The 19,266-nt window shown below is 39.1% G+C and overlaps 1 protein-coding gene across 1 annotated transcript in view; it reads left to right on the top strand.

Moving 5' to 3' along the window:
• P3H2 (prolyl 3-hydroxylase 2) overlaps positions 1-19,266 on the top strand; it is a 333,781-nt gene that overhangs the window by 152,655 nt on the left and 161,860 nt on the right. Inside the window, exon 2 of the mRNA XM_077290298.1 lies at positions 18,116-18,259. Within this exon, the coding sequence (XP_077146413.1) occupies positions 18,116-18,259 (144 nt within the window). The remainder of the gene's footprint in view (positions 1-18,115; positions 18,260-19,266) is intronic.

Here is a 19,266-nt window from a genome sequence, read left to right as displayed (position 1 = left end):
TATATCAAAAACTCTTAAAGGGTTTGTTCCACAAATAAATAATAAATTCTGTTACATCATGCAAAATATAACATTTTTACAATTTAGTTAAAGGGAACCTGTCACCTGAATTTGGCGGGACCAGTTTTGAAGTTCATTCTCTGTGTTCCGGAGTACACGCCTGTGCAAGGCAATATTGCCTTGCGCTGGCGTGTACTCCGGAGGACAGAGAATGAACTTCAATCCAATATTGCGGCCAGCATGCAACCAGCGGGTAAGGAAAGGGTGAATCAAACACCCGAAAACCCCGCCCATATGACCCAAAACCGGTCAAGTCAAATTCAGGTGACAGGTTCCCTTTAAACAAATATATGTGTAGATATTGCAGTTACATACTGTCGCACCCCCTTGTGTGGTTTTATTCCTTCCAAGAATGTTCATCTACTGGATCCAGTGGAGGTGGTCGCACATGCTCAGTAACTCAGTCACATCTCCCAGACCCTCTTCTAATTGCTGTTAGATACTTTTGTGGCCGGTAAAGATATTGGGCTTTGTGGCTAGTAATACAATATTTTGTAGCATGTAGCTGGCAGTTTTTTAAGAGCACGTTGTTTTGCTGCCCATCATAGTATGTGCAATAAAAAACACTGAGGTTTAAAGAAGATCAATCACCAAGTCCAAAGTGGCCAGATTTTACATATATTGTATTCATTCTGCTTCCCTATGTATTCAATTTTTTCTCTTTTTTGAAATATTGACAAGTTCCAAAAATATAGTCCTGTTTAATTAGGGTGAATTCTTATGGTCTTTAATGGTCTAGTGGTCCGAGGAAAAAAAAATCACAACATGCATGATTTACCTCTAATAATAATGAATGGCAATCGGCCATCCATAGCTATGGGTCCATGGAAAACATCAGACTGCACTCAGATGTCATCCCAGGGTGGTCCAATTTTCACAGACAGACTGAATGGAGAAGATGGAGAATTTTTTTTCTCCTCACCTCCGAGAAAATTAGACTCTGATCAAACTCTAATCAGAGTCTATCCAGGGTGTGATTAGCATAATCTCCTGATTTTCTCAGATGGAGAACATACGGTCGATTGCACCTGCCCTTAAGCATACCAAAGACCAAATGAAATATACAAAGAGCATACTGTGCATATGTTAGCGTCAACAAGCCATTAACACAACATCAAACTATGCTGGAAGGAAAAATGTGCCAACGCAATACCCACTTGCAGGCAATGCACACCTGTGTGTGATATGTTCTCTTACAGTACCAAACTTGGGGTAAATTTAAATGGACATTTGTATCTATAGACATTAAACAGAAATATGTACAAACTGATCCGCTCGAGCATAATTAATTGTACATATCTAGGATGCAGTGCTGTAACCAGCCAGTTGCCTGCAGGTGTGTATTGCGTTGGCACATTTCTGCTTCCAGCATAGTTTGATGTTGTGTTAATGGCTTGTTGACGCTAACATATGCACAGTATGCTCTTTGTATATTTCCTTTGGTCTGTGCCAACCAGGGAGGATGTATTGCTGTTGGCAGCTGAACATCTCTCTGCTTTCTTATGTAACGCTTGTGGATAAACTTTGTGAATTAAGTTCTAGTCTATGTTTCCTACAAAACCAGAGAGTTCAACGCAGAAAAGTCCTCTGGCTTATGAAATGGCCCACTTATTCTTACATACCCCTTTTTTGATATTTTCTTTGAAGTGGATCATGGAATATATAAATGTTGACAGGAGGCATTTCTTTTTGGGTGGTTACCGCATAATTTACCTTGCGTGGTAAATTTACCCAGGCATTAACGTCAATATGATATGTCACTCAGGCATTTTTAGACCAATCAGTTATATTAATACAGAGCTTCACAGTATTAAGAAAGCTATAATTAGATTATCTGTGCAAAATATAAGGAGATTATATCGAAAAGTTGGGTTTCTTCAGTGAGAGTTAGTAACCACACTGAACTTTATCTAATGCTTCTGATTCAGTCAACCATTAACCTGGCCTAAAATAATACGGAGAAAAAAACTTGAAAAAAAAAGCTGTCTACCGATGAGTCTTCTGTTTAGCTGGTATGTTCTACCTCTGCAGGATAGCATAGGGGGTGGCAGCAACTTATGTCTCCCTTTTGAGCACTTATCTCTACAATCAAGCAGGTCCCCTGATGATTAGCTTGGAGGAAACGCGTCGGGACTGACCACAGGGAGAGTGCAGGGCATGTTTGTGCAGGGGTAGCTGTGGACTGCCCTTGTAAGGGCAGGAGTTTTGAGGGATAGACTACTGTTAGCCCCATAGGAAGTGACAGGGTATTGTCAGTTCCCTCTTTCATACTCCGGACCGTGGCCTGAACAAGAGGTGTTCCGTGTCTCCTGCCTATTTATCCTGGAGTTGGTGAGAATGTTCCATTTTCTTTACCATGACTCTAACTAATGACACCGTGGTATAGGTATGTTTTTTGCCATTGTGCAATATCTCTCTATTTACATGCAACCAATTATATGTACTATTGCTTCATGACTCATATGTATTTGTTTCTTGTAGCTAGCTTTTGAATCATATATTGGTCTGCTTTTCATCTGCAAGCGCCTCTGCAGGCGGTGTTTTTTGAATCCTTTTAGGGGTTTTTCTGTTAGGTCCCTTTGTTGAGACCTTTCCCCATGTGGTTTTATATCACTTTTTTGGGTGGCTTTTTTTTGATTTGTACTTTTATATTATCTTAGTAAAAGTTACGTTTTAATTCCACATGCGCTGTATTGAGTTAATTGTTCTAGTGGTTACATCTGTGTTGCTCATCTATATACAGAGTTATTTGCTATTTTTTATGTTCTACTTTCCATACATATCACCTTGAAAGAAAAACACAATGAATAGAGGTTCTCAGTATTTTTTTAGGTTTCATGCCTAATTTTACTTATCTTCTAATGAGGCAGAGTTCTTTACAAAGTTATATAGGTTGAAAATCAAGTTCAACCTTTCCCCACCAGTTATACATTCTCTACCGCTAGATTATTTATAACCCACAATGCCATTTGTTGTGAAAATACCTCCAGCCCTTTATGTTATAGTATCTGTCATTACTACTTCTTGTGGAAGAGATCTCCACAGTCTAACTGTAAAGAACCCTTTATTTAGATGCCAGAATTTCATGTCTTCCATTTAGAATTGAGAGTCCTCAGTGGTTGATACCTTTTAATGGCTAACTGAAAAGATGGTAACAAATTGCAAGCTTTCGAGACTACATACGTCTCTTCATCAGGCAAAGACTAAAACAAATTCTGAAGAATCACATATTTATGCACAACATAGTATAGAGAAAAAAAAAAAAAAAAAAAAGAGGGAAAAAAGAGGGGAAAAAAAACCATGGATAAGCTAGGTGACATGAAGCAGAATTACCATGGGTGATAAACAGTTACGTCCATAAATATTGGGCCAATTCTTAGATAAGGATTGTTTTATTGTCCTGTGATTAGGGTCTCGTTCTGTTGTGATGACCCCACATGGTCTGAGGGGCAAGTTCATTAGTTGATGTAAAAAGACATAAATCCGTGTGACACATTCATTCCTGCATTTAGAGTGTCAAAGGTCGTCATCAGTTTATACTCCCAGACTCTTCTGTCTCTCTGAGTTTTGAAGTTACTTTTCAATACAAGTAATTTCATGTCCATAATGCTATGATTTGGGAGACAGAAATGTATTGCCACAGGTATATCCATTCTTTTTTCTTTTATTGTATGGCGATGAGAGTTCATCCTTGTTCTCAGTTTCTGCCCTGTCTCCCCCACATACAGACCCCCATTTGGACATTTAGTACAAATAATTAGGTACACCACATTAGAAGTGATGCAGCTGAATGTACCTGGTATCTTGTAGTCCTGGTGTGAATTGGGGACCGTCCAACATACCTTAAATGGGACAGTTTCCATCCAAAACACATAAAAAACTCCATTGTCTACAGCCAAGCCATCAGATACAATCGTATATGTTCCAACCCAATGGATAGAGATGAACACCTGGGTCGCCTCAGAAAGACCTTTTTGAATCAGGGCTACCATCCAAGAACAATTGAAAATCAGATTACAAGAGCCACCAGAATATCAAGGAATCACCTGCTACATTACAAAACTAAAGAAGAAAATAACCGGGTGCCTCTAGTGGTCACCTACAATCCAAATCTGGAGGCGCTAAGGGGAGCTGCACGGAAATTACAACCTTTACTGCAAAAAGATGCCCGCTTACAATCCATTTTTCCAGACCCCCCACTACTGTGTTTTAGGCAGCCCCCAAATCTAAGAAGCATCATTGTCAGAAGCTCCCTGTCCTCTCCAACAGCTGCAGGTACCTTTCCCTGCAATCAGAAAAAATGTAAAACCTGTCCATTTATAATGACCACGGACAAGATAAAGATCCCCAATTCACACCAGGACTACAAGATACCAGGTACATTCAGCTGCATCACTTCTAATGTGGTGTACCTAATTATTTGTACTAAATGTCCAAATGGGGGTCTGTATGTGGGGGAGACAGGGCAGAAACTGAGAACAAGGATGAACTCTCATCGCCATACAATAAAAGAAAAAAGAATGGATATACCTGTGGCAATACATTTCTGTCTCCCAAATCATAGCATTATGGACATGAAATTACTTGTATTGAAAAGTAACTTCAAAACTCAGAGAGACAGAAGAGTCTGGGAGTATAAACTGATGACGACCTTTGACACTCTAAATGCAGGAATGAATGTGTCACACGGATTTATGTCTTTTTACATCAACTAATGAACTTGCCCCTCAGACCATGTGGGGTCATCACAACAGAACGAGACCCTAATCACAGGACAATAAAACAATCCTTATCTAAGAATTGGCCCAATATTTATGGACGTAACTGTTTATCACCCATGGTAATTCTGCTTCATGTCACCTAGCTTATCCATGGTTTTTTTTCCCCTCTTTTTTTTTTTTTTTTTCTCTATACTATGTTGTGCATAAATATGTGATTCTTCAGAATTTGTTTTAGTCTTTGCCTGATGAAGAGACGTATGTAGTCTCGAAAGCTTGCAATTTGTTACCATCTTTTCAGTTAGCCATTAAAAGGTATCAACCACTGAGGACTCTCAATTCTAAATATTTTTCTATCTACTGGCTAACACGGTACCAAGATATATTTCTTTCCTGTAATGTCTTCCATTTATAATGAATGTCCCCATACCCTTAGTAAGCTCCTTTTGAAGGTATAAATCACGTAGCATTCTGTTGTATTGATCACACATGTATTTATACATATAAATGAGATCTCCTCTGAGATAAACAAGGCCAACTTTTCCAACCTCTCCTCATATGAGAGGCCTTCCGTCCCTCGTAATAATCTTGTTGAATCTTGATTCTTTAATTTGTCAGAATCAGAATGTTTTAGCTCCTCAACAGCTTTCAATAGCAGTGAAATACTACAAACACAGTTTCTACATGGACGTCACATACTAATCAGTGATAATTAAACAACATCTGAGCAATCCATAATATAGCATGAAGTTACACATAGTGTTAAACATAGAAAAGAAAATTAATTTTACAAAGTATAAAAACACGGATAAATCCTTCATGCCTAAGAAAAATAAATGAATAACAATAAGTTTATAATCTATTGGTTCTAAACCCTGAATCCAAAGAGGTATACACATTTCATTTATAACAAGATTAGATAAAAACAAAAAAAGAAACAAAATATAAATTTTAAAAGAAATAGTAAGATAAATATAAATACATCAAAAAATTAAAAATTAAAGCGGAGTTATTTACTATTATAATCTAGAATGGTATAACTTTATTTTAAAAAATGTTTGATGTGTCTTTTTTCTTTTTTTTTTCTTTTATTTTAATCTAAGGTCATTGGATTCTGGGTTTAGAACCAATAGATTATAATAGATTCTTCACTTCATCTAAATTACAAATATTTTTTTAAAATGTAGAGGACAAAACTAGATCCTATATTGAAGCTGTGGGTTTGCAAGTGATTTATAGAGGTGTAATAATACTTTGGGATCACAGGATTTTATATCTCTATTTTTACACCCTCAATATCTTATTTGCATCTGCTGCTGCTCCCTGACAATGAGTACTGCTGCTAAGCTTACTTGTAACCAGAATACCCAAGTCCTTTTCCTGTAATTTCTAGTATATTTCTATTTAATGTATGTGCAGCAATAGGATTCCTCCATCCCAGGTGCATTATTCTACATTTATCTGCAATAAACCTCATTTGCCAAGTGTTTGCCCATTCAGACATCTTATCCAGATCATTCTGTAATATTATACTGTCAAGCTCCGTTTTTAATATCCTACATATTTTTGTGTCATCTGCAAAGACTCTCAATCCACCATGTCAAAAAGTCATTAATGAGGAGAATAAAAAGAATCGGTCCTGGCATTTAGAGAATGTACCATTTGCAATGACTATTTGTTTCCTGTCCCTTAACCAGGTGCATATAGTCTCGCCTAGTCCCTCCTCCTGAAGCTTCATTATAAGGCTATTATGTTGAACTGTATCAAATGCATTTGCAAAATCCAGATAATTCACATCAGCCACGTGACCAATATCCAGATTTTCACTTACCTCCTTATAGAAACCCAGATGTTGGTTAGTCATGGTATATAGTTCAAGCTATTTTTCTCACATCTACAACTACATCTTACTAGAATTTGAAACATTTGGACTGGGGCGTTGATTCTTTTTTTCTGCCAAGGGACATTTGGATATTTATATCAGCATTTTGGGCCACCCTTGCATAAGAGGGATGACCCAGAAGCTATAAATTGTTTTTTTTTAAGAGCTCAGATTGGTATAACAAAAAAAGTGATACCCACCCTCACTGATTCCCTGCAGCATAGACACACCAGAAATACCTGGACAACCACCATGGCCTGTGATTTGCAGCTTGGGCATTTCTAGCAATTTTGGATGCATTTACATTTTCTCTTTATCATTCGCTGTTGGTGATGGATGACACATAACATTTTAGGTAGTAATATCATTTTAAAAAGTCTTACACAACCTAGCATAGAGAGTGGCAGCCCCACCCAAGTTGTACAATCTGAACAAATATGGGTGAGGTAAAATGTTAAAGAGGTTGTCCGCTACTTTTACATTGATGACATCCTTAGGATTGGTCATCAATGTCCGATCGGCTGGGGTGCAACACCCAGCACCCTCGCCAATCAGCTGTTGTCGGTGTCAGTGGCCGCCGGCCAGAAGTACTCACTTGCCGAGCTGCTCCATCCTACTTGTAATGGCTGGGGCTTGATACTGCATATCCGCTTCCTATTCAAATCAATAACAGGCGCATGTGTAGTACCCTGCGGCCACTACAAGTAGATGAGTAGCTTCCTGCCAGCGGCCGCTACCAACAACAGTGGATCAGCGGGGTGTCAGGTGTTGGACCCCAGCTGATCAGACATTGAGGACCTATCCCAAGGATAGGTTATTAATGTAAAAGTAGTGGACAACCTCTTTAACGGTGTAAGGCTGGAGTCATACTGCCGTATTTCTCATGCGAGAATCGCATCGTAAAACTTGTACTGACTGACTGCTCTCCTGACCTGAGCTTGACAGCTGCATAGTAATCCATCATACTGTTATGCACGGGTCAGGAGAGGTGCCGGCCAGTCCGTGCTATGCGATTATCGCATGAGAAATACGGCAGTGTGACTCCAGCCTAATAATGTAGATTATATCACCTCTACCACAACACATCAGACTCTCGCCCACCATCGAAACCTTCAAAAAGAACCTGAATACCCACCTCTTCTGACAAGCCTACAACCTGCAGTAACCACCGATCGACCAAACCGCTGCATGACCAGCTCTACCCTCACCTACTGTATTCTCACCCATCCCTTGTAGATTGTGAGCCTTCGCGGGCAGGGTCCTCTCTCCTACTGTACCAGTTATGACTTGTATTGTTCAAGATTATTGTACTTGTTTTTATTATGTATACCCCTCCTCACTTGTAAAGCGCCATGGAATAAATGGCGCTATAACAATAAATAATAATAATAATAATAATAATAATATCTTCTTCCTTCTGTCATCAATTGTCCTCTGGTGCTGTACCACCTTATAGAGGTGGTATAGCACAGGGAAAATATCAAAGTACAGAATATTACACTAGAAGTGATTCAATTTACAGTTATAACAAGTACCAAATTTGGCAATGAGTACAAGGGCGGTATGTAATGAATACCGTAAGTATAAAATCGTACAGTCTGCTTTAGGGCTACAGTATATCCTCATCAAGGGAAATACTTCAGAGGCCATTAATAGAAGGATCTTTGCAAATACTTTCTGCTAAACATTACAGAGTCATAGCATACAGATGGGAAGAAAAGGGGCATCCCTGCCTTATATCTATGTGTAGTGGAAAAGTGTTCAACAGCCATCTGATTACACTATTTTGTGATACAGGAACATGGTATAGAAATGGTACCCATGATATAAAGGTCTGTCTGAAACCAATTGTCTCCAGAGCATCCCATAAGTAGGGCTATTTGACCAAATCACACTCGAGTGTCTACATCTTCATGCAGTGCTTGGATATTGGCATAAAGCTGCCTAACACTAAGAAATGTGGCTTTATTGGGAATGAATTTATCATACAGTATTGTACCCTGTCTAATCAATTTTCCCTTTCTTGCTTTGTCTACAACTAGAACATAGCACAATAAATGTCTTCTCTCATTAAAACTAGTGTTTGACGCTCTTTCGATTTATAAAATTTCAATAGAATTTAAGAAAAAAAAAATGGATAGTAATGTATAGTTCGTAATTGGTCATGTTAAAAATTGGGAAAATGTTCAGTGACTAATCTTCATTTATCTTATATAACAGGCAGACAATGCCAAGCAGAGTAACATGAAGCAGTCATTTTCCAGCATGATTTCACTTCTGTTCCATATGGTGTCCTCCAATCTGCATCTGTCAATTATATGACATCACTGGATGTCTCAGTGACCACAGTCTAGTCTATTCTAGTGTGGTTAGTCTCTTAAAAGACATTAATTTTGTATTAACAGACAATAATTCAAATTGAGAATAAAGAGAACAGGGTAGTGACGCTCCATGGATTGACCTACAAGTAGTTATGAAAAATTGCTCCTGGTCCTCAACTAGGTTGAGATGTTATGTGCAAAGACCAAGGGATTTGTTTGATAAAGAATTAATTTGTGGCAGAATTAGGCTGTATGTTCAGGCATAAGAATTATTTCTTTAGCATTTAAGTTTTCTAATGCTCTGATAAACTGAAAATGTCACTCGGATAAGCAGTTGAAAAATTCCTCCAGCTTGTAGTTTTTCTACTACTCCATTCAGGTGATAAAAGTATAAGTGATTACTGATGATGGGTGAACCCGAATGGTAATGTTCAGGGCACATACCTGACAACTAGTGTCTGCTAACATGGACTTCTCCTGGAAGTCTGTTACTGTTTGGGTTCAACAGCCCGACCAAAACTTGTTGAAAGGCTGCAGCACAGGCAATCAACAGTCTTTTCCTGTGTGGGCAACCGGGGCTTCAATAAGACCTCAGCAGTGCCACAAGCTGATCGCCTCCTCACCACACCACATTGTTCCAGTAATTGATGCAAAAGGAGCCCCGAACAAGTATTGAGTGCATTTGCTGAACATACATTTCAGTAGGCCTACATTTAGGATTTTAAAATCATTTTTCAAGCTGGTGTTTTAAAGTATTCTAATTTACTGAGATAACTTTTAGGCTTTCATAATCATCAACATTAACAGAAATAAACACTTAAAATACATCACTCTGTTTGTTATGACTCTATATAATATATGAGTTTTACTTTTTGTATTGAAGAACTGAAATTACCTTTTTGATGATCTTCTAATTTAGTGAGAAGCACTTGTATCAGAATCAGCATCTAAAATATGTTTCGTATTTATTCTAGTTGAGGCCCTGAGTTATAATTTAATGGAAGAAAGTGGTTTGAGTTTAATGATTTTCATAAACAATAGCTGGAAGGCAAAATTAAGTAACCACTCCCTGAACCACCCTAAATAATCGGTTAATTATGCCAGTACACAAAATTCCATCAGGGCATTTTCAGACATGCTGTAAGTCAAGTTGTAATAGGCGTTTATTTCTTTCACATGTTTCTGAGAATTCTTATTATTAGAAATATTAATATTAGAATCTTAAAGCAAGAATGTTATTTGTGCTGGTCCAAGTATAGTTGTTACACAATTATTATCTTTAAATATATATATAAATCTATTTGAGTATATTTCCCCCCCTTCCCCCGCCACCACTCCTCTCACTTTACTGGAAATATAATTCTTTTTGGGAAAATTTTCTTATTATTTGTGTAATTTTATAATAATGTTTTAATTCTTTACCATTTTCATTGTCATAATAGAGTTATTCTTTCTTTCTTTTTTTTTTTTGTTACTCTATTTTTTTTATTATTTTATTTCGCTTGAACTTGATAGAATTTTAAGAATCTGCTAGACACTTATTAAGACCAAGATCACCAGTGATCCTAATTGTATTTTGCTCTTCCTAATCTGGACCTTCTAATCAAGTCCCAGACTAGGGTTGAGCGACTTTTACTTTTTTAGGGTCGAGTCGGGTTTTGCGAAACCCGACTATCTCAAAAGTCGAGTCGAGTGAAATCGGCCAATTACGGCGAAAAGTCGGGGATTGACCGAAACACGAAAACCAATGCAAGTCAATGGGAAATATTCTCTCTCTCTCTCTCTCTCTCTCTCTCTCCTCCATCCCTGCACAGAAAAGCTGGTGTTACACATTGCAAATCGCTACAGCACACAAGCGATAAGATGGCGATAGGTGTGCACGCCCCTAAGACCTGTGTCATCACTCTGCCCACGCTCCTTCATTGGCTGAAAAAATGGCGCTAAACGCGTCATACGAAACGCGACTTTGGCGCGAAGATCGCCGACCGTATGGCCGATCCCACACTAGGATCGGGTCGGGTTTCACGAAACCCGACTTTGCCAAAAGTCGGCGACTTTTGAAATTGTTCGATCCGTTTCGCTCAACCCTATCGCAGACAGATGAGAATTCTTATGAGTATTTTAGCTGCCAGATGCACCTTTTTGGAAGTGCATTTGAACAGCAAGGTGGCTTGTTGTTGAAGGGAAATAGAGAGAAAAAAAAAATCTATAAATCTTCAGCATAGCGAATGTCAGCAAGCTGAGTGTGACCTGAGCGTAAGTGTGGACGGCGGTAAGTGTGACTTGTGATTCAGTGACTTTGGAATCAGGGAGTTTCCAAGGGAGGAATTGCTGTCTGTTTTTAATTAATACTTGTATTTATTTTTTATTTAACGATTCTGTGTGGTGCAATCCCCATTAGGAAATGTGCTCCACTATTGTTAATGCCATCCAGTGCACATCTTGCCACATGTATGCAGTCCTTGATCAGCCGGTCGAGGGTGCATACTGCTGTGCGAGATGTGAGCACATTGTGCATTTGGAATCCCAGATTCTGGATCTAAATGTGCAGCTGGCAACACTGAGATCCATAGACAATATGGAGAGGAGTCTTCTGCTCACAGAGCAGACACTCAATGGGATAGATGAGGAGGGGGATGGTAGGATGGAGCTGCAGGACAGTGAAGTAGCAAGCTGGGTGACAGTTAGGAAGTGGGGTAGAGGGAAGAGTGCCAGGGAGGCTAGTCCTGATCTGGCTCACCTCAATAAGTTTGCTAAGTTGGCAGGTGAGGGGGATGCCAGTACAGGGGTAGCACTGCTGCAGCCAGGCATGTCCTCTGAAAGCCGGAGGAGTGACTGCTCCAGTAAGGAGGGAAATAGGAGGGCAGGGCAGGCCAGACAGGTGCTGGTAGTGGGGGACTCAATTATTAGGGGAACAGATAGGGCAATCTGTCACAAAGACAGGGATCGTCGAACAGTGTGCTGCCTACCTGGCGCTCGAGTCTGACACATCCCTGACGGGTGGACAGATTACTGGGAGGGGCTGGTGAGGACCCAGCGGTCATTGTGCACATTGGCACAAATGACAAAGTTAGAGGTAGGTGGAAGGTCCTTAAAGATGATTTCAGGGAATAAGGCTGCAAGCTGAAAGCAAGGACCTCCAACGTGGTATTTTCTGAAATACTGCCTGTACCACATGCCACGCCAGAGAGGCAACGGGAGATTAGGGAGGTTAATAAGTGGCTCAAGAATTGGTGTAGGAAGGAGGGGTTTGGGTTCCTGCAGAACTGGGCCGACTTCTCAGTTGGCTACAGGCTCTACGCTAGGGACGGGCTGCACCTCAATGTGGAAGGTGCAGCTGTGCCGGGGGAGAAAATGGCTAGAAGGTTGGAGGAGTGTTTAAACTAGGGATTGGGGGGAGAGTATTCATTTTATAGGAGGGGAAGATAGTGCAGATAGAGACCTGGGCACAAATAAGGAAGTTGGGGGTGGCGGTGGCATGGGGGGTGGGGTTAGAACAGTTAGTAATTTAAGAAAGAATAGAGGTACAGAGAGGAACATCAAGTGCATGTATACTAATGCCAGAAGCCTCGCCAACAAAATGGACGAATTAGAACTAATGTTGTTGGAACATAATTATGACATGGTGGGGATATCTGAAACATGGCTGGACGAGAGCCATGACTGGGCTGTTAACTTGCAGGGCTATAGCCTTTTCAGAAATGACCGTACAGATAAGCGATGGGGTGGGGTGTGTCTGTATGTAAAATCGACCTTAAAACCCATCCTGCGTGATAATATAGGTGAATCTAATGAAAATGTAGAGTCCCTGTGGGTGGAGATAAGGGGAGGGGGAAAAAATAATAAATTACTGATAGGGGTTTGTTATAAATCTCCAAAAATAATGGAAGCAATGGAGAATATCCTCGTAAAGCAAATAGATGAAGCTGCGACTCAAGGAGAAGTCATTATTATGGGGGACTTCAACTACCCTGAAATAGATTGGGGAACAGAAACCTGCAGTTCCAGTAAAGGTAATCGGTTTTTGACAACTATGAGAGACAATTACCTTTCACAACTGTTTGAGGACCCAACAAGAAGGGGGGCACTGCTAGACCTAATATTAACCAACAGGCCAGACCGCATATCAAATATAAGGGTTGGGGGTCACTTGGGGAATAGTGATCACAAAATAATAAGTTTTCATGTCTCCTTTAATAAGATGTGTAGTAGAGGGCACAAGGACACTAAACTTCAGAGGGCAAATTTCCAACGGATGAGAGAGGATCTTGGTGCAATTAACTGGGACGATATCCTGAGACATAAAAGTACACAAAGAAAATGGGAGACGTTTATTAGCATCCTGGATAGGACCTGTGCACAGTATATACCGTATGGGAATAAACATACTAGAAATAGGAGGAAACCAATATGGCTAAATAGAGCTGTAAGGGGCGCAATAAGTGACAAAAAGAAAGCATTTAGAGAATTAAAGGAAGTAGGTAGTGAGGAGGCATTAAATAAATACAAAAAATTAAATAAATTCTGTAAAAAGCAAATCAAGGCAGCAAAGATTGAGACAGAGACTCATTGCCAGAGAGAGCAAAAATAACCCCAAAATATTCTTTAACTACATAAATAGTAAGAAACTAAAAAATGATAGTGTTGGCCCCCTTAAAAATAGTCTGGGGGAAATGGTGGATGAGGATGAGGAAAAAGCCAATGTGCTAAATGACTTTTTTTCATCAGTATTTACAAAAGAAAATCCCATGGCAGCCAATATGACTAGTGATAAAAATTCCCAATTAAATGTTACCTGTTTAACCCAGCAGGAAGTACGGCGGCGTCTAAAAATCACAAAAATTGACAAATCTCTGGGCCTGGATGGGATACACCCCCGAATACTGCAGGAATTAAGTACAGTCATTGATAGACCATTATTTTTAATCTTTAAAGAGTCCATAATAACAGGGTCTGTACCACAGGACTGGCGTATAGCAAATGTGGTGCCAATATTCAAAAAGGGGACACAAACTGAACTCGGAAATTATAGGCCAGTAAGCTTAACCTCTACTGTGGGTAAAATCCTGGAGGGCATTCTAAGGGATGCTATACTGGAGTATCTGAAGAGGAATAACCTCATGACCCAGTATCAGCACGGGTTTACTAGGGACCATTCATGTCAGACTAATTTGATCAGCTTCTATGAAGAGGTAAGTTCCGGACTGGACCAAGGGAGCCCAGTGGATGTAGTGTATATGGACTTTTCAAAAGCTTTTGATACAGTGCCACACAAAAGGTTGTTACATAAAATGAGAATAATGGGGATAGGGGAAAATATGTGTAAGTGGATTGAGAGCTGGCTCAGGGATAGGAAACAAAGGGTGGTTATTAATGGAGCACACTCGGACTGGGTCGCGGTTAGCAGTGGGGTACCACAGGGGTCAGTATTGGGCCCTCTTCTTTTTAACATATTTATTAATGACCTTGTAGGGGGCATTCAGAGAAGAATTTCAATATTTGCAGATGACACTAAACTTTGCAGGGTAATCAATACAGAGGAGGACAATTTTATATTACAGGATGATTTATGTAAACTAGAAGCTTGGGCTGATAAATGGCAAATGAGCTTTAATGGGGATAAATGTAAGGTCATGCACTTGGGTAGAAGTAATAAGATGTATAACTATGTGCTTAATTCTAAAACTCTGGGCAAAACCGTCAGTGAAAAAGACCTGGGTGTATGGGTGGATGACAAAATCATATTCAGTGGCCAGTGTCAGGCAGCTGCTACAAAGGCAAATAAAATAATGGGATGCATTAAAAGAGGCATAGATGCTCATGAAGAGAACATAATTTTACCTCTATACAAGTCACTAGTTCGACCACACTTAGAATACTGTGTACAGTTCTGGTCTCCGGTGTATAAGAAAGACATAGCTGAACTGGAGCAGGTGCAGAGAAGAGCGACCAAGGTTATTAGAGGACTGGGGGGTTTGCAATACCAAGATAGGTTATTACACTTGGGGCTGTTTAGTTTGGAAAAACGAAGGCTAAGGGGTGATCTTATGTTAATGTATAAATATATGAGGGGACAGTACAAAGACCTTTCTGATGATCTTTTTAATCATAGACCGGGGACAGGGACAAGGGGGCATCCTCTACGTCTGGAGGAAAAAATGTTTAAGCATAATAACAGATGCAGATTCTTTACTGTAAGAGCAGTGAGACTATGGAGCTCTCTGCCGTATGATGTTGTAATGAGTGAGTCATTACTTAAATTTAAGAGGGGACTGGATACCTTTTTGGAAAAGTATAATGTTACAGGGTATATATATTAGATTCCTTGATAGGGTGTTGATCCAGGGAACTAGTCTGATTGCCGTATGTGGGGTCGGGAAGGAATTTTTTTCCCCATGGTGGAGCTTACTCTTACCACATGGTTTTTTTTTGCCTTCCCCTGGATCAACATGTTAGAGCATATTAGGCTATGGGTTGAACTAGATGGACTTAAAGTCTTCCTTCAACCTTAATAACTATGTAACCTTTTTCTTTTTACGTCATTCTAATGGAATCCCAGAATCACTGTTAAGTAAACCATTGGTTTGAGCCAAAACGCACACTTTCTTAGGCACTTTGAATTTTAAGTGACTAAAAATTTCTTTCTGGAATGACACTGGACCAGCACTGTAAGAAAAGATTTTATTTTCTGACTATTGCACTGTTGTGCTACATGCTAAACCATGGCTGGTTTATCGGGAAGGAGCTGCAGCTTCTTTAGAGATTATTGTGAAAAATGCTTAAACAATTTCAAGCATGTTTTGACACTAACCCCGATTACTAGATGTTTTAAATTTTGGGGATCCTGCCTGTATATCACTGGGTCTAGAGACAAAATATGTTTTAAGTAAAAAAGCATAAGTTTTTATGTTTGACCAGTGTTTTCCCCAGATACTTCTAGATTCTTTCATTGTGTCCTATACTACAAAAGCATATTTTACGTTAATTGATATATTATGCTATTTGCCCTAGTATGCTAACGGTACAGTAGCCGTGAGCCTCATTGGATATAAGGACTGACAAATGATTTTATTGTAATTTTGGAATATCTTCAAAGTGAAATTGCCATCTTGTATAGTATAGCAAATTACTAGGATAACCATAACATTGGGAGAACAAGAAATCTCCAGCGAAGAATCAGGTAAGTTAAAACTTTAATGTTTTTTGAACATCATTAAAATGCTTTCGGTTCCTCCAGTGGTCTCCAACCAACACGTTCTGGCCACGTCTTAATCATAAACATGAACAAGATGTAGCCAAAACGCGTCGGTTGAAGACCACTGGTGGAACTGAAAGCGTGTTAATGATGTTCAAAAAACATTGAAGTTTTAACTTACCTGATTCTTCGCTGGCGATTTCTTTTTTTCTTGTTGTCTGCAAACTGCACCTGGTCCTGGGTGGCTCCATACGAGGACTTACACAGCTTCTTTACTGCATGGATCTGGTGAGCTGAATTTCCCGTTCCCCCTTCCCTTCTACTTATTTATACCAACACATTCTGATTATGGGGGTCTGACCTCTAAGACTCTTTACTGTTTTTCCTTGCCTAGTGGAGTCCAAACAATCAACTGTGCAGTTAAATGTTACAGGGCCCCATTCCAGGGGGCAGAAAAATCGGAATAACCATTTAAATTATTGTTTTTCTGTTTCTTAAGCAATAATCCAAGGATCACTTTGAAGATATATAATATGTGGAACTCTCATTTTGATGACATCAATTAATCATCCTGAGTACCTTTTGGATCAAGTGAAAGTATCATTCCATAGAAGTGGAATTTCTTCCAGCAATGGCATTTCTGGTGGTAAAACTGTTAGTTATAGCTATAGCACGAAGATTTATGGCATCAGCTATGCACAGGTGTGGAGAAACTTCAGCTTTTATTCACTTGCTTAGAGCGAAGTGCATTTAGGTAACAAACAAGCCTCAACATCTGACTCGGCACCGACGGTATAAGAAAAAAGTTTTGTTTGCACAGTTTTATTACGCTCTATGTACTTCTCATAATCTTGTTTATCTTTTCACTGCTGTTTCACTGACAAACTCAGTCTATTTCCAAAATGCCTATAATGAGCAACTCACTATGGCCCTGCTTGATGTTAGCAAAGGAAGTCTTTCTGCGAAGGTATGAAGATTGTTCAAGCCCTTAAGGGATCTCTTAAAATGCTTCAGAATCGCCTCTAATAGCCACATTTAGCACGGAACATGGTGTGAGAGCACAGAGCTCATAGCGTTGGAATTCAGAGCTCTGGGGTAAAGTCGTCTCTCTGTAAGCGACGTCACTGTGAACAGGAAAATCATTGTGTGATGGTGATGTCACGCCAGGAAACCAGAGCTTCATCAAACAAATCATTTCAACTTGGATGCCAAGGAAAATGGAATAATTATAATGCACTTTAATTAGTGTCCTTTGGGAGGACTAGGTACTGAGAGGCTTGGTATACACTGATGGAAGGAAATTATGAAATTTGTCATGGCGTATACCGTAATTAACTATATGAATTATTGAGCAGAAATTATTAATATTAACTCTCTTGCAAAGAACGCAAAGCCATGGACATCACTTGAAGATCCAATGAGAATTTTTTTCTCCTGTGCAATTATTACTGTCACACAATGTTCTTAGTAGCTCAAGTTGAATCTTTTGCAAAAGGAGTTGTCCAAAGAAAAAAATAATAATTGTTGACCAAACGAAAATAAATACAACTTAGTAATATATTTCTGTTCTGAAGCCTTGAATCCGGACCTAGTCTCACGGTCCTTGACCTACACTTCCAACTTAAATTTCACATTGAAGATACCTTAAAAATTCTCTGGTATTGTTGACATGCATGAAGGAGCTCAGATTACTGACTCAATTCATTAGCTAAGCCTGTCCCCAACTGTGTCCATACAACAGTAGAGATGTATAGGGGGCAGTCTTAGCTGGTCAGATGAACTTCCATGGTTGTCATCTCCATCTGGACACTGTTCCACCCTGTGATCGTTAAGTGAACAAGGGTCTTACCATATAACTTTATAACATTATAGATTTATGGTATGTGATTTTTGGCAGAACAGATGTATTTATTTTGCACTCTACATATTTGTTTCCTAGTTAAATCAGCTGGATAAGGCTGCTGAAGCGGCTCACACTTTCTTCATGGCCAACCCAGAACATATGGAAGTACAGCAAAACTTAAGGTACTACCAAGTCAAATCAGATATGCCATTGATTGACCGGGAGAGACGGGCATATATGGTGAGTACACAGATTTCTGTTACTTTGCTTTTTTGCAGATATTATCAGTTTTTGTTCTATGACTAGGGTACAATGGAATCTGACTGTGAGAAAACTATAAAAAAAAACCAATACGGCATATGTTTCCCATTAACAAGTATCTCCCAGTGGACAAACTTGCAATAATTTTCCACCTAAGTAGATTTCTTATGGTTTTCTGTTTTAGCATGGATGAAGTGCTTCAACTATTTTCAGGATTTTTCTCTTTCTTCACAATATCACTATTGTTTAAAACTGAGTTCAAAAGCACTTAAATGAGAAAATACATTCTTTATTAGATCAACAACATAATTCAAATTAAAAATATGGAATTTTAAAGACAGAACCACTATAGGAAAAGAGATGACACGGTAGAGATGATAATACAGTCAATATGGTACAATATGTGAAATGCGGGGCAAATAATTTACAGGAATGGGACATAAATTCACAATGATGCAATTGCAAAATGTAATATAAGTATATGCATGTTGAAAATATACCAAGTAGTATACTAGGTGAATAAATGTCAGTGCAATATGTATCATACATTACTTGTACCGAGACGTGTGGATCAGGGTATAAAATACAAAGTGCATAACTACAGTAAGACTATTTTCACATGTTGCATTTTTGGTGAGGTTTTTTTATGTGTTAATGCAAATTTAAGCTGCGTTTTACAGTACCAGCTATGTACATGATATTTCAGAAATCTCATGCACACATCTTGGTTTTATTGTCTTCAGGATTTTGTGCAAAACCTTGGGTTTTGCAGAATGGAGCATGTCGCTTCTTTCAGCGTCTTTCACTCATTGAAAGCAATGGGTGGTGAAAAAAAGGCTGAAAAGAAAAAAAGCAGGTATCAGGTTTTGCTGCATTTTGGGGGCCAAAACCTGATGAAGTAGAATCAGATTTTTTTTTTGTCACTAAACTTTTGTTCGCATGCACAAGTGACAAATGTAGCATGACAAAACCGCAGGAAAAAACGC

Source organism: Ranitomeya variabilis, chromosome 2, assembly GCF_051348905.1.
Source record: "Ranitomeya variabilis isolate aRanVar5 chromosome 2, aRanVar5.hap1, whole genome shotgun sequence".
NCBI classification, from domain to species: domain Eukaryota; kingdom Metazoa; phylum Chordata; class Amphibia; order Anura; family Dendrobatidae; genus Ranitomeya; species Ranitomeya variabilis.
Note: the sequence above shows the minus strand (reverse complement) of the source record. Positions and strands in the feature narration are given on the sequence as shown.